Source organism: Oncorhynchus nerka, linkage group LG14 (genome assembly GCF_034236695.1).
Source record: "Oncorhynchus nerka isolate Pitt River linkage group LG14, Oner_Uvic_2.0, whole genome shotgun sequence".
In the NCBI taxonomy this organism is placed as follows: domain Eukaryota; kingdom Metazoa; phylum Chordata; class Actinopteri; order Salmoniformes; family Salmonidae; genus Oncorhynchus; species Oncorhynchus nerka.
Window position 1 is genome coordinate 36,253,858 of NC_088409.1, and position 15,886 is coordinate 36,269,743.

Below are 15,886 nucleotides of genomic sequence, written 5' to 3' on the forward strand. Positions count from 1 at the left end.
ACATTGCATCAGACTGCCGACTACTGTAATACGCTGCTTATCCGGAACTCATGAGTTGACGTCCCTTTCTTCTTCATTCAACGGTATGGATAACCTTTTCAAGTGCCATTTATTTTAAAATGATGTATTATATAAAATGTTTGTGTACATAATTCATGGTGTAAGGCAGGTGAAATGGAACTCTCAAATTCATAGATGGAGCAATGGATTTTTAAAATGTAACTAGGCAAGTCAGTTAGGAACAAATTATTTTTGACAATGACGGCCTACCGGGGAACAGTGCCTTGTTCAGAACGATAGATTTTTACATTGTCAGTTTAGGGATTCGATCCTGCAACCTTTCAGTAACTGGCCCAACGCTCTAACCAGTAGGCTACACGTTGCTCCCGATGCAAGGACTGACCGTTCATGATATCAACCTGATAGTTTAAACTATTTTTTGAGACTATAGTGTTTTACACTTACCTAACATTACTTTGTTTACAAACATTGGAGTAAAACAAGTTTATATTTTGGGTTATGATGGTGTACGACCATTGAACGAAGCTCATGAGGCATTTAGCTATGTTAGATTTTTCAAGAATGAATGGGTATATATATTTTTATTTACAATGGATATAGCAACTACATATTGTCCCTTTTTTAAGTTACAGCTTGCCAAAGCTGATGATTAGCTAGCCGACTAAACTCATCATGGACTGGAGTTTAGTCCGCTAATGGTTAGCATGTCTTTCCACTTTGTCAGGTTTGTTGCACTAGAAAATAGCCCATGAATCGTTGCATAGCTATCTGTGCACGTCTCTGTGGAGTTGTCTCTGTTTACTTCCCAGATTTGTTGCTAACTTTAGCGTTTGTTACTTAAGAGATGTCACCTTAGTGTAGCATAATTTGAGTTAGCATAAACAAACATGCCCAAAACAGTAACGGTACTGCCTACTGTTATGTAGCTAACCTGCTAGCAAGCTAGTTTTAGCTGGGATTGGATGACTTGTGAAGTTGTTTGCATCCAAATACATATCTGTACTATTTAATGACACTATGGAAGCGTTATATTTTGACAGTCATTATATTGTCTGACACACCAATCTCAGTCATTCTCCCCCCTCTCCTAGGGATGGCTTCGCTCTACGTCTCCCCCCACCCTGACGACTTCAGGAGCCTCATGGCCCTGGTCGCTGCAGAGTTCTGCCCCTCTCGGCTCTGCACACTCATAGAAGACCCTCCTGCCTCCCTGGCCCTGTGCTCTCGCCCCAGCCTGGTGCTGGGCTCTGGGGGAGGTGAGGTGCTCTCTGGGGCCAGTGCTGTTGCATGGTACCTAGCCTCTCAGGGGAAGAGGATAGGGTCGAATGCTAAACAGGAGAGCCAGGTGTGGCAGTGGCTCAGCTTTGCAGACAATGAGCTGACTCCTGTGTCCTGTGCTGTGGTGTTCCCACTGCTGGGGGTGATGGGAGTGGATAAGAAGGTGAGGGAGAGGGTCTCACTACTGGAAGCAACCCATGCAGTCACAAACACACAAATAGGAGTATAATGGTGAATATTTGCTTAATTTCAAATGAATTGGACTATGGGAGTGATTGAACAATGACAAAGCAAGGGGAGGGAACACTAATCTGGAATATAACATACCCCAAGACAAATTCCTGTGTGTGTTAACATTGTTGATTACCAATCGTTTTTTCTGATTCTGATGAGTCCATGCAGCTTCAGCAGAGTTCTCATGCTGAGATGATGCGCGTGCTAAACGTTCTAGATAAGAACCTGGAACCTAGAACATTCCTGGTGGGAGACAGCCTCACTCTGGCTGACATCGCTGTGGCAACCGCAGCACTCCTGCCCTTCAAATATGTGAGCCAAGTCTTTATATTAACTTTTATCTTATTTGTGTATCCTCTTCCTTATTCTTTAAAGTTAGGAAGAAGTGAAAGTATTTGTCTTCTGTTAACAGACTGTCTGGTAAGTGAGTGCTGGGGTGTATTCATTCGGGAGGGGCGGCAGGTAGCCTAGTGGTTAGAGCGTTGTGCCAGTAACTGAAAGGTTGCTGGATCAAATCCCCGAGCTGACAAGGTAAAAGTCTGTCGTTCTGTCCCTGAACAGGGCAGGGCACTGTTCCCCGGTAGGCCGTCCGTCATTGAAAATAAGAATTTGTTCTTAACTGACTTGCCTAGTTAAATAAATAAACTCATTGCAACAGAACCTGTTTACTGTTTAAGAACTAAATGGAGCAAGCAGAACAAAACGGGGGACCTACCTGCATTTGTCCTATAAAAATTATTGTTTTCATTGTATAAAATGTTTTCCATTTGGAGTAAACATTTTTTTTGCAAAACGTTTAGCAACAGACAAAACATTTAGCAACAGAACCGGCATAATGAATACACCGCAGTTGTACTGTAAAGCTGGTGTCACACGAAGCAATCCGTATGCAATTTCTGTTGCAGATTGCAAGTGACATCATCTCAAGCAACATTGCTGATACACAAAGCATCTCGACTAAAATTGCATGCAACATCCAATGTAAGATCTTCCTGTTTCACATTGTTTGAACTCCAATAACATTCTTATTATTATGTCATACTAGGCCTTGGAGCCGTCCAACAGGAGAGCCCTGACGAACGTGACCAGGTGGTTTCTGACATGTGTCAACCAGCCTCAGTTTGTTAAGGTCCTGGGACAGATCTCTCTGTGTGAGAAGATGGTGCCCGTCACACCCAAACCCAGCGTTGCTCCTGTTCTTGCTGCTAACGCTAATCCAACTGCTGATGCCAACGCTACCAATGGTAAGAGGCTTAGGCCATGTCTTTGACTGTGAGTAACTCGTCTGGTAGTATGTGTTATGGATGCACTATGCAGAAATTGTTCCCTCATTTCCTGGTGGCTAAAATTCTAATAGTGCGCCTAATTTCAGTTTATACAACATAACAAGCAAATATAGTGTAGAGAATCACTGTACCATCTAAACCACTGTGAAATATATATTTTCCATAACCAAAAATATTGTATTTTCAGCTTTTTGAATCTGGTGTACAAAGCCGAAAATTAAAGACACGAAAACTAAACTAGATAACGGGAAGCATAGAAATATTGAAAGTCGAACAGATCTGCTGCTTCTTAGACATGCTTTCAATGAGAATGGCAGATCTATAACACACATTTCTATGTAAATTTGGTTGGGTCGCCCAAAAAGTTACGTTGCAGCTTTAAGAATTTGCAAACAATATGGAATCAATAAAATGACAAGTACCTTCAATTTGATTGTATATTGCATGCAATAAAACAATTATAATAATTGTGAGTTGACTCGTATATCTGCAAAGTTGCTTGAGATGATGACATTTTCAACCTGCAAATGCAACAGAAATTCTGCTCAAGTTTCTTTGTGTGAGATCAGCTTTAGATTGAAGAATAACTTTATTATCCTGAAGACCAACGGTGTCTTCTTGTCTAGCTGAATGGCAAATCCGTTTTAGTTTTCACTACATTTGGCATCTTATAGTTACCTCGGAGGAATATTTTCTGGATACATAGCATCATGAGTTGACTCCGTGTGTGTGTGTCAGCTTGAGTTTGTTTGAGTGTGTATGTTATTCTCAAAGTGTGTTTCTCTCTCTCTCAGGCAAACCAAAGACAGAAGCTCAGCTGAAGAAGGAGGCTAAAAACCGAGAGAAATTGGAGAAGTTCCAAAAGAAGAAGGAGATGGAGGAGAAGAAAAAGCAAGAAAAGAAACTGGCACCCCCGACAGAGGTATGAAGATGGACAGGTGGCTGGTTTCATTTCTCATTTTCCTTGTTGCAAAGACCATTGCTGTGTGGATCAACTTGAACCCAACAAGATGATGATCCTTAAAGTAAACTCCCTTTACAGTTTTTACAGCCTAGATAAGGTCATTCAGTAGGTGTCTTCAGTCTCATTCTGGTCTCTCTCCAGAAAAAGGCCAAACCAGAGAAGAAGGACTTGGGAGTGATCTCATACGACGTCCCCACCCCTCATGGAGAGAAAAAAGGTGCTTATTAACCATAGGATTAGGAATTTGAATAATTGAATAGGATCTCTGTTATTAACCATGTATATTCCACCACTCTCTCTTTTATACTTTGTGTGTGTGTGGTGCCAATTAAACTCCTATCTCTCCCTGTGTCAGACGTCCTGAGCCCCCTGCCAGACTCGTACAGTCCTCAGTACGTGGAGGCAGCCTGGTACTCCTGGTGGGAGAAGCAGGGATACTTCAAACCTGAGTACGGGGTGAGACTGTCACTCTCTATGTATTTAATAGTTTATGCTTGTTTATGAAATGTGACATTTAACCAGCCCATGGCTGAGGTCATAATCAAGCTATAATGATGTTCTTATATTCTTCAGCGGAAGAGTATCAGTGAGCCAAACCCCCGTGGAGTGTTCATGATGTGTATCCCTCCGCCCAATGTAACGGGATCTCTTCACTTAGGCCATGCCCTAACCAACGCCATCCAGGACTGTCTGACCAGATGGTAATGGGATTCTCTATCTGATTACGCCAATCTGCGGTTTATTTTCACATCCTTTCACCAATCTCACTCTCTATTATTTTTCTTCTTTCTACAAACCTCTCACACTTTCTCTCTCATTCTCTCTCTAGCCGTCTCTGTCTCGCTGTCTTGCTTTCTCTCTTGCTGTCATGACTCTACGTGTCCCACTTTTCTCAACATTCATGTCTTGTCCCATTCTCAATATTCTGTAGTGCTGTAATCTAGTTCTGTCCTTATCGCAGTATGATGGTGCATTTCCTGTTTCCTCCCTCTCCCCAGGCACCGTATGCGTGGCGAGACGACCCTGTGGAACCCAGGCTGTGACCACGCGGGCATCGCCACCCAGGTGGTGGTGGAGAAAAAACTGATGAGGGAGAGGGGCTTGAGCCGTCACGACCTGGGGAGAGACCAGTTCATCCAAGAGGTCTGGAAGTGGAAGAACGAGTGAGTGGTGGGAGAGGAAGGACAGAGGGTTTCAAAAGAAAGAACAACAATAGAAGAGAAAGTAAGAGCTAGAGTTCCTCTCTTTCCTCCCTCACTCTCTTTCTTCCTCCCTGCACTGTGTTGTAGGAAGGGAGACCGTATCTACCACCAGCTGAAGAAGCTGGGTTCCTCTCTGGACTGGGACAGAGCCTGCTTCACCATGGACCCTGTGAGTTTACTATCATTTACATTACCTTACACTTAACGTTACCGGTCACCTTTTACTGTGTCATCCTGGACAACTTATGAGAGCTTTATTAGTCTAATACATAAAGTACTATGTCTAGACTGAGCCTTTACTAAAGTTGTAATGTTCCCAACACTAAACTATTGTGACTCCCTCTCTAGAAACTGTCCTATGCAGTCCAGGAGGCGTTCATTCGTCTGCATGAGGACGGCGTGATCTATAGGAGCAAGAGGCTGGTCAACTGGTCATGCACCCTCAACTCTGCCATCTCGGATATAGAGGTATTATTCTGTTGTGAAATGTTTTAAACCGTTTTTGAAATGTCCATTCTGTTGCATACTATAATGAACACTCCCATGATGCTGTGTTGTCCAGGTGGATAAGAAGGAGCTGACTGGCAAGACTCTGCTGCCCGTGCCTGGCTACAAGGACAAGGTGGAGTTTGGAGTACTGGTCTCCTTCTCCTACAAGATAGAGGGATCAGGTAAGACATGGGGAGAGTCATTTTGGGCTGGGGAGGTACAGGAACATGGCTTTATCTTGAGTGTTTTAATTGATCTCTCCCTTCCATTTTTTTTCTCCCTCCCTCTATTTCTGTCTTCTCTTATTAAATGTCTCCCACTGTCTCACTGTTAGATGAGGAGGTGATTGTGGCGACCACTCGTATAGAGACCATGCTGGGAGATTCTGCTGTGGCCGTCCACCCTGCCGACCCCAGATACCAGGTCTCTACAACCCACACACACACACCCGCCAACCTTCCAATACAGACATTCTTTGGGGAAATCCATGAAAGATGATACTTTCTTGATATTTAAATGTTGTTTTGATTAATGTTTTTGGCATTCTAATTGAGAACTAACACGCTTTGGTTTATCTGTGTCTCTCAGCACCTTAAAGGGAAGATGGTGCTTCATCCCTTCTGTGACAGGAAGATGCCCATCGTGTTTGATGAGTTCGTGGACGTCAACTTTGGAACGGGTACTAACCATGCTGTGTGGCCATGTGGCTGTCCTGCAGTAATCTGGTGGTCTAAGGAATAGTGGGATACTGTTAGTTTGGATGGTTGAGCTGTACGGAACCTTGTCTCTCCCTCTCCCCTTCTTTCTCTCTCCCTTTTCTCTCTCTCTCCACTAGGTGCTGTGAAGATCACCCCAGCCCATGACCATAATGATTATGAGGTTGGAAACAGACACAACCTGGCCTTCATCAACATCCTGGATGAGAATGGCCTGCTCATCAACGTGCCGGCTCCATTCTTGGTACAGTACACTCGCACTACTTCTTCACCTGGTACAGTACACTCCCACTTCTTCTTCACCTGGTACAGTACACTCCCACTACTTCTTCACCTGGCACAGTACACTCGCACTACTTCTTCACCTGGCACAGTACACTCGCACTACTTCTTCACCTGGCACAGTACACTCGCACTACTTCTTCACCTGGCACAGTACACTCGCACTACTTCTTCACCTGGCACAGTACACTCCCACTACTTCTTCACCTGGTACAGTACACTTCACCTGGCACAGTACACTTACTTCTTCACCTGGTACAGTACACTCGCACTTCTTCTTCACCTGGCACAGTACACTCCACTACGTCTTCACCTGGCACAGTACACTCACACTACGTCTTCACCTGGCACAGTACACTCGGACTACGTCTTCACCTGGCACAGTACACTCGCACTACGTCTTCACCTGGTACAGTACACTCCCACTTCTTCTTCACCTGGTACAGTACACTCGCACTACTTCTTCACCTGGCACAGTACACTCGCACTACTTCTTCACCTGGCACAGTACACTCCCACTTCTTCTTCACCTGGTACAGTACACTCCCACTACTTCTTCACCTGGTACAGTACACTCCCACTACTTCTTCACCTGGTACAGTACACTCCCACTTCTTCTTCACCTGGTACAGTACACTCCCACTTCTTCTTCACCTGGTACAGTACACTCGCACTACGTCTTCACCTGGTACAGTACACTCGCACTACGTCTTCACCTGGTACAGTACACTCGCACTACGTCTTCACCTGGTACAGTACACTCGCACTACTTCTTCACCTGGTACAGTACACTCGCACTACTTCTTCACCTGGTACAGTACACTCGCACTACTTCTTCACCTGGTACAGTACACTCGCACTACTTCTTCACCTGGTACAGTACACTCGCACTACTTCTTCACCTGGTACAGTACACTCGCACTACTTCTTCACCTGGTACAGTACACTCGCACTACTTTCTTCACCTGGCACAGTACACTCGCACTACTTCTTCACCTGGCACAGTACACTCCCACTTCTTCTTCTTCACCTGGCACAGTACACTCCCACTTCTTCTTCTTCACCTGGCACAGTACACTCCCACTTCTTCTTCTTCACCTGGCACAGTACACTCCCACTTCTTCTTCTTCACCTGGCACAGTACACTCCCACTTCTTCTTCTTCACCTGGCACAGTACACTCCCACTTCTTCTTCTTCACCTGGCACAGTACACTCGCACTACTTCTTCACCTGGATCTTGTCTTCATGCTGTCTTAGTAGTTGTGGTGTGTTGTCACTCTTCTTCCTTTTCCTCCTTGTTGTTCTGTGTGGTATCTGTTTGGTAACTTCCTCTCTGTTTTTCTCTGCCTACCTCCTCTCTCTTTCTCAGGGTATGAAACGTTTCGAAGCGAGGAAGGCTGTGCTGCAGGCTCTGAAGGACAGAGGCCATTTCAAGGAGACCAAAGATAACCCCATGGTGGTGCCTGTCTGCAGGTGCGTTACGATCAGTCCACATTACGAGCACATAAGGACATATTTTTCCAGCTTCACGTGCATCAGTGGGCGAAATGTGGTCACATCTGTGTGAACATGTTAGTGAGAAAATTCTGGATTGGATGTGAGTGTGTTAGTATTGAATGTGAGTGTGTTTCTCCTCTCCAGTCGTTCTAAGGACATAGTGGAGCCCCTGTTGAAGCCTCAGTGGTATGTGGACTGTGCTGACATGGGCAAGCAGGCAGCTGACTCGGTCCGGGAGGGAAGACTCAAAATCATCCCAGACCACCACCATAAGACCTGGTTCAACTGGTTGGACAACATCAGGTAGGTTTACTCTGCACCCCTCCCTCCCAGTCCCTTCCTCTCTCTCCATCACCTCTATCCCCTCCATTCCCTCACTCGATCACCTCCATCTCCTTTCTGGTTCTGTTTTCCTCTTCCTTCTATACCTCTCTTTTGTCATCAGTCTTTCTCTTTCCTCGCTGTCCTTCCTGTTCTACTCTTTAATGTGCTGCATCTCTATGCATTAGAAGGTGACACGCCACACTCTCTCCATTATAGAAATCAAGTGTATTACAGATCCTGGTTAGATCCCTAGTTAAAAACAGGGAGCACCTCTACTCCAGCACCAAACCCCTTTTCTTCTTTAGTGTTTCATCTGTCACCAGTTGTGCTCAGGTTTCCTCACCCCTCTTCACTCCCTCTTTCCTCACATATTCACTTGAACTCATCCCTCATTCGTTGTCCCTCCCTCCCAGGGACTGGTGTATCTCTCGTCAGCTGTGGTGGGGTCACAGGATCCCAGCCTACTTTGTCACCGTGACTGACCCTTCAGTCACACCAGGAGAGGTGATATCCGTTTCTCTCTTTCTCTCTCTCTGATTTTCTCTGTCATTTAAGTCACACCTGTTCAAACAACCCATGTCCCATCTCTCTGGCTTCCTTCTCCCTTCTTCTTCCTCCCTCCCGTCTTCTTCCTCCCTCCCGTCTTCTTCCTCCCTCCCGTCTTCTTCTTCTTCCTCCCTCCCTCCCGTCTTCTTCTTCTTCCTCCCTCCGTCTTCTTCTTCCTCCCTCCCGTCTTCTTCTTCTTCTTCCTCCCTCCCGTCTTCTTCTTCTTCCTCCCTCCCGTCTTCTTCTTCTTCCTCCAGGACATGGATGGTCATTACTGGGTGAGTGGGAGGACAGAGGAGGAGGCCAGAGATAAAGCTGCCAAGCGCTTCAACGTCCCCACTGACAAGATCACCCTCCGACAGGGTAAGATCTTCTCTCAAATGATGATCATTTACAGTGGAATGGAGTATTTTGCCCATTACCCAGTGATTTTTGTTCACTTTCTGTGTTACAGATGAGGATGTCCTGGATACATGGTTCTCCTCTGGTATTTTCCCCTTCTCCATCTTCGGCTGGCCCAATGAGGTGAGGCTGTAGGTGTGTGTGTATTAAAGTTGTTAACATATGCTTTCCATAGTTCCTGAGAGATATATTGATGATATTGAATGTGTGGGTAGGGTGTGTCGAGAGCTGAGAGTGTGATACCCTCTGTGTGTAATACAGGTTTTCCTCTCTCTGTCCAGACCCAGGACCTGAGTGTGTAATACAGGTTTTCCTCTCTCTGTCCAGACCCAGGACCTGAGTGTGTAATACAGGTTTTCCTCTCTCTGTCCAGACCCAGGACCTGAGTGTGTAATACAGGTTTCCTCTCTCTGTCCAGACCCAGGACCTGAGTGTGTAATACAGGGTTTCCTCTCTCTGTCCAGACCCAGGACCTGAGTGTGTAATACAGGTTTTCCTCTCTCTGTCCAGACCCAGGACCTGAGTGTGTAATACAGGTTTTCCTCTGTCCAGACCCAGGACCCTGAGTGTGTAATACAGGTTTTCCTCTCTCTGTCCAGACCCAGGACCTGAGTGTGTAATACAGGTTTTCCTCTCTCTGTCCAGACCCAGGACCTGAGTGTGTAATACAGGTTTTCCTCTCTCTGTCCAGACCCAGGACCTGAGTGTGTTCTATCCAGGCACCCTGCTGGAGACGGGTCATGACATCCTGTTCTTCTGGGTGGCCCGCATGGTGATGATGGGCCTCAAACTCACTGGCAAGCTGCCCTTCAAAGAGGTGGGGCTCATTTGGAAGTAATCACCTGCTGCCTCTGACCGGTGTAGCATGTCATTGATTACAGTGGGGACAGCCTGTATAGTAATGGTAATGGCTGTGTAGTAATGGTAATGGCTGTGTAGTAATGGTAATGGCTGTGCAGTAATGGTAATGGCTGTGTTTGATACTAGGTGTACCTCCATGCGGTGGTGAGGGACGCCCACGGGAGGAAGATGAGCAAATCTCTGGGGAACGTCATCGACCCCCTGGACGTCATCACAGGCATCTCTCTGGAGGTAACACACCGTGCTCCCATGGGGGGTGTTGTACTGTCTGCTTATTAAGCAGCTATTCCAGGCTCTATTGAGGCCATTTATCTGTCTCTCCTAGTGTTGCTCCTTCAAACTGAGCTGAGTAGGGTTCGGAGGTATCCACATTTTCTTGCCGTCATACCGTTTCTGTACCATACAAGGGTATACAATATTACCGGAAATGCACACAATGGGCACAAAACAATTTAGGCAACAGGGATCTTGATCCAGGAGGGGATTGAATGTAACCAATAAGCTGTAACCAAGACACTTGATCTTGCCACAGCTAGCAAGTTAGTGAACCAAATGCATAGCTGGAGCCCTGAGCTGGATATAATTTATTTGACACATCTTAGGTTTCTTCTAGTTAAAAGCAGTGACGAAGCACACCCCCCAGCTGAAATACCCCGGTATACAGTATAAACGGTGTATCGCCCAAGTCTAGAGCTGAGTCAGCCCTCTAGAGCAGTAGCCACCAAGGTCACTTTCGTAGTCAAAAAGCAAGCCGATATCTACCGCTATTATTTAATCATTTCTTTCAACAACAAAAAACCAAAACATTTGACCTAAAAAACAATTGTGTAGGAATGAGGTTTGTGCAGTAGGCCTAATACATTATCACAGCATATTGGCTATATGCCTGGTCTGCCAGTTCTTCTCAGACTTTGATAACAAAATAGATCAGTTTGTGTAGTACTTGCAAGGCAGAACTGAGCATAATTTGAGATAATTTGCAAATAATTCACTTATTATTTTTATACTGGACTGGTACCTGCATCAATCTGATGGTCATGGTGCTTTCAAGACAACTGAAGAGGTCAAATCATGTCAGTGATCTAGAAACGATTTTTCCCAGTCGGATCTTCCGAGTTCCCTGTGGTTTTGAACACTACATTAGTCTCAGGGGAGGGAGAGAGCAACAGAGGATCCATCTCTCTATTCCTCCATATTAAAATAGACATGATGAGCTGCTAATGATAATACAAATGCAGGACTATCGAGACACTTGTGCTGTAGCCGAGTGGAAGTAGGGAGAAGCACGTTTTTATGTTTTGTAATAGTGTTGAATAAAAACAGCGTTGACAGTACTGAACAAAAAGTTAGACATGAACTAACTCATAAAAACAGCGTTGACAGTACTGAACAAAAAGTTAGACATGAACTAACTCATAAAAACAGCGTTGACGGTACTGAACAAAAAGTTATAAAAACAGCGTTGACAGTACTGAACAAAAAGTTATAAAAACAGCGTTGACAGTACTGAACAAAAAGTTAGACATGAACTAACTCATAAAAACAGCGTTGACAGTACTGAACAAAAAGTTAGACATGAACTAACTCATAAAAACAGCGTTGACAGTACTGAACAAAAAGTTAGACATGAACTAACTCGTAAAAACAGCGTTGACAGTACTGAACAAAAATTTAGACATGAACTAACTCATAAAAACAGCGTTGACAGTACTGAACAAAAACATAGACATGAACTAACTCATAAAAACAGCGTTGACGGTACTGAACAAAAAGTTATAAAAACAGCGTTGACAGTACTGAACAAAAAGTTAGACATGAACTAACTCATAAAAACAGCGTTGACGGTACTGAACAAAAAGTTATAAAAACAGCGTTGACAGTACTGAACAAAAAGTTAGACATGAACTAACTCATAAAAACAGCGTTGACAGTACTGAACAAAAAGTTAGACATGAACTAACTCATAAAAACAGCGTTGACGGTACTGGACAAAAACATAGACATGAACTAACTCATAAAAACAGCAGCCCTTTGCTGTATTGTGACAGTCTCTCTGTCATCATGGTTTTAAAAGTGATCAAATCTCATGTAGGTTAGGATCAAACTTTGCTGTAGCTGGGGTCGTGGAAGCTGTAGGCATGGTGATTTGAGCTATCCGAATGCCGGGTAGGCGGAGTGTGTCTTTTCAGACAATTGAAAAAGATCAAAATGGGAATACTTTGCCTACCCAGTGCTTCTGAATCAAGTGCGCCTACTGCCAACAGCGCCACACCATTTATTTTTTTAAGGAGCGCAAGCCTTTATCTTTCCTACAGAAATGTTTGGTGATCGACCGGTTGGTGACCACTGCTATACAGGGCTCTGGCAGTACATACTCTTACTATATCAGGTGGATTGAGGAACCAACAGTGTCATGCATTTATGTTGTCATGTAGCTGTTGAACTGCGGTTAAGTGCCGAGAACGAAGCACCAGGACATAGATGTCTCTGCTGACCCTTCGTGTGTGCAGGGTCTGTATGCCCAGCTGCAGGACAGTAATCTGGACCCAGTAGAGGTAGAGAAGGCCAAGCAGGGACAGAAGTCAGACTACCCCACTGGTATCCCAGAGTGTGGCACAGATGCCCTCCGCTTCGCCCTGTGTGCCTACACCAGCCAAGGTACATCACTTACTCCTGCCATCTGGTGATGTGGTCATGTTATGGCTGGCATGCCATGTACACACCAACACAACCCTTTCTTTTTCCTCTCTCCCCCTAACTCGCTCAGGCAGGGACATTAACATGGATGTGAATCGTATCCTTGGTTACCGTCACTTCTGTAACAAGCTGTGGAATGCTGTGAAGTTTGCCATGAGGACGCTGGGAGACAACTTTGTTCCTTCAGAGAAAGCCCAGGTGACATCTCTACTACAGTATCTTTACTGCAGTGTCATGCCCATGTAAATGAAGGGAAATAAAGTTGCTTCAAGAAAATGCTCTTAATTTGTTATAGTGGAAACGGGTCTTTGTATGATATGGTATTTAGGTTTATATCTCTGTAAAATGTCCAATTCTCCTCCTGTCAGCTGTGTGGGGAGGAGAGCGTGTCAGACCGGTGGATTCTGTCCCGTCTGTGTTCTGCTGTGGGTCTGTGTAATGCAGGGTTCCAGGCCTACGACTTCCCAGCTATCACCACAGCCATCTACAACTTCTGGCTCTACGAGCTCTGTGACGTCTATCTGGTGAGAGTCTGTTTGCCTTGTCTCTGTCTGCCTGTGAGTGGTGGTGTGTGTGTGTGGGATTAATATATTGCCACTCCTTAACTTCCTGCTCCCAACCTCCATCCTCATCCCTTCTCGACCTCCCTCACCCCTCTAGGAGAGTGTGAAGCCAGTGTTCTCCAGGGCGGAGGAGGACAGTGGGTCTCGGAGCCAGGCTGTAGTCTGCAGACAGACGCTGTTCACCTGCCTGGAGACCGGCCTGCTCCTCCTAGCTCCCATCATGCCCTTTGTGGGCGAGGAGCTCTACCAGAGGTTGCCACGGCGACGATCCCAGGATGGCCACCCTAGTATCCATGTCACGCCCTACCCTGAGACTGAGGAGGTGAACTTTATATTGATACACTGAGTACACTGTATAATAAACCAAAGGGTATGAGTTTTGTTGACTGTAATTTGTGGTGGTTGCCTGGCCGTCGTCTCTGTGTGGTCTCTAGTTCTGCTGGCACAGTGAGGATGTGGACCGTCAGATGGAGTTTGTGATGACCGTGGTCCGGACCATCCGTTCACTCAGGGCCGACTACAACCTGACCAAGACACGTGCCGATTGTGAGTTCATACATGACCACAAGCATTGTACCGTAATTTCCGGACTATAAACCGCTACTTTATTCCCACGCTTTGAACCTCGCGGTTTATACAATGACGCGGCTAATTTATGGATTTTTCCCGCTTTCAAAAAAACTGAGCACCGTCACATAATGCCGTGTTTCGTTAGCCTTTTTATTTTTGTTACAAGCTGTGTTTCGTTAAAGCCTATTTATTTTTGTTACAAGCTGTGTTTCGTTAAAGCCTTTTATTTTTGTTACAAGCTGTGTTTCGTTAAAGCCTTTTTATTTTTGTTACAAGCTGTGTTTCGTTAAAGCCTATTTATTTTTGTTACAAGCTGTGTTTCGTTAAAGCCTTTTTATTTTTGTTACAAGCCGTGTTTCGTTAAAGCCTTTTTATTTTTGTTACAAGCCGTGTTTCGTTAAAGCCTTTTTATTTTTGTTACAAGCCGTGTTTAGTTTAAAGTTCATTTGTTTCAATGTACCGGTAGGCACCTGCGGCTTATAGACATGTGCGGCTTATTTATGTACAAAATACATTATTTTTAAATAATTCAGTGGGTGTGGTTTATATTCAGGTGCGCTTAATAGTCCAGAAATGACGGTACTATATTTACTACTTAGTTATAGCAAGGGTGTATGATTATCTACTTTGGTGACTAGAACACTTCTCAGCGTTGTTTTACATATTATACCCCCTCCCTCCCCAGGCTACCTCCAGTGTATAGACAGTGAGACGATGTCTCTGGTGGAGCAGTACAGTCTGCAGATCCAGACCCTGTCTCTATCCCAGACCATCCAGCCCGTCCCAGCCACCGGGGCCGTCCCAGAGGGCTGTGCTGTGGCCATTGCCTCCGACAGGTGCACCGTCCACCTCATGCTCAAGGTAAGAGGTCAATTGTACAGGTTTCAACCACACATTATTCTGTGTTGTGATTGGCTGACAGTGTATGAGTCGTCTGGTTTGGCACAGTCATCATATCTTTATTCCCTAGTGAAATTGTTACACTTCTGTTTTTACAACTGCGTTTCCTTTTCTCCTCCTTGTTAATCTCTCTCCCAGGGTCTGATAGATTTGGAGAAGGAGGTGACCAAGCTGACTGTGAAGAAGGGAGAGCTGGAGAAACAGATGGATAAACTGAGAGAAAAGATGGAGAAGAGTGACTACAAGGAGAAGGTGCCTGTTAAAGTACAGGATCTGGACGCTGAGAAGGTATGGAGGATGTTTTGGAACGTGGGGCATTCCCACAGTAAAAACATTTTGCTTGGCTCTGCTTGTGAAGTGTGTGATGACCTGTGATCCTGCTCTCTAACCCTCTTCAAGCTGCGTCAGAGCCAGACGGAGCTGGAGAAAGCAACGGAAGCCATAGACAACTTCAAGAGAATGGTGTAACCGCTCCTCTCTGTCCCCTTTTACAACATGGTTCTTATCATAGTGAGCTCAAAGTATTACAATAACAGAGGTTAAAGTGCAGACTTATATTTAATTTGAGGGTATTTTCATCCATATTGGGTGAACATTTCTACATAAATGTGGATGCACAAATATCATTCATACACCAAGACATGGGAGTTTTGTTCCTGTAACTGTCGATTATCCACAATCATGGTAGCATCCATAGAAATGTTTAGAAACATTCTATTCACAATAAGTGACTCCAAAATGAAGCAATACATTTGCTATTAATTTCTAATTGGGCACAAAATGTTCTGAAACAACCAGCAAATCCTGGAAAGACATTTCACCCGATTTGAATGAAAATACCCTGAAGTTAAAGCTGACAGTCTGCACTTTAACCCAAAGTGCTGGAGTACAGAGCCAAAACAATTTAACTGTCCCAATAGATTGAGCTCACTGTATTTCACCCTCCTGTTATTGTCTCATGTCAGTGCTATGCCACTTTCCATAAAGGATACTCTGGAGTAAAGACCTTATATTAGACAGGCTGGGATCTGTTCTTTCTTTGATGTGAAATTA

The 15,886-nt window shown here is 44.8% G+C and overlaps 1 protein-coding gene across 2 annotated transcripts; it reads left to right on the forward strand.

The window, feature by feature from the left end:
* Window positions 1-15,850, forward strand: LOC115140946 (valine--tRNA ligase-like). Of its 2 annotated transcripts, none has more exons than XM_029679462.2 (30): window positions 1-83; window positions 1,113-1,462; window positions 1,693-1,845; window positions 2,579-2,777; window positions 3,614-3,741; window positions 3,925-4,000; window positions 4,139-4,239; window positions 4,357-4,484; window positions 4,782-4,946; window positions 5,073-5,154; window positions 5,334-5,453; window positions 5,548-5,656; window positions 5,809-5,897; window positions 6,063-6,153; window positions 6,310-6,434; window positions 7,843-7,946; window positions 8,115-8,273; window positions 8,708-8,798; window positions 9,098-9,203; window positions 9,295-9,365; window positions 9,934-10,059; window positions 10,230-10,334; window positions 12,614-12,761; window positions 12,871-12,998; window positions 13,169-13,324; window positions 13,461-13,685; window positions 13,798-13,909; window positions 14,619-14,794; window positions 14,972-15,121; window positions 15,233-15,850. In XM_029679462.2, exons 2-30 carry the CDS (start codon window positions 1,115-1,117, stop codon window positions 15,299-15,301), a joined length of 3,840 nt encoding a protein of 1,279 aa, XP_029535322.1. In that variant the 5' UTR covers window positions 1-83; window positions 1,113-1,114; the 3' UTR covers window positions 15,302-15,850. The 2 variants fall into 2 exon arrangements, with proteins under 2 accessions (XP_029535322.1, XP_029535323.1); XM_029679463.2 differs by having other exon boundaries at window positions 1,702-1,845.
* Window positions 15,851-15,886: the final 36 nt, after the last annotated feature.

Bases quoted from the DNA above. Each gene is read 5' to 3' on its own strand.
- LOC115140946 (XM_029679462.2), top strand. From the start codon at position 1,115: ATGGCTTCGCTCTACGTCTCCCCCCACCCTGACGACTTCAGGAGCCTC. The intron at 2,778-3,613 runs GTAAGAGGCTTA...TCTCTCTCTCAG, and splicing joins TGATGCCAACGCTACCAATG to GCAAACCAAAGACAGAAGCT. The intron at 5,155-5,333 runs GTGAGTTTACTA...CTCCCTCTCTAG, and splicing joins CCTGCTTCACCATGGACCCT to AAACTGTCCTATGCAGTCCA.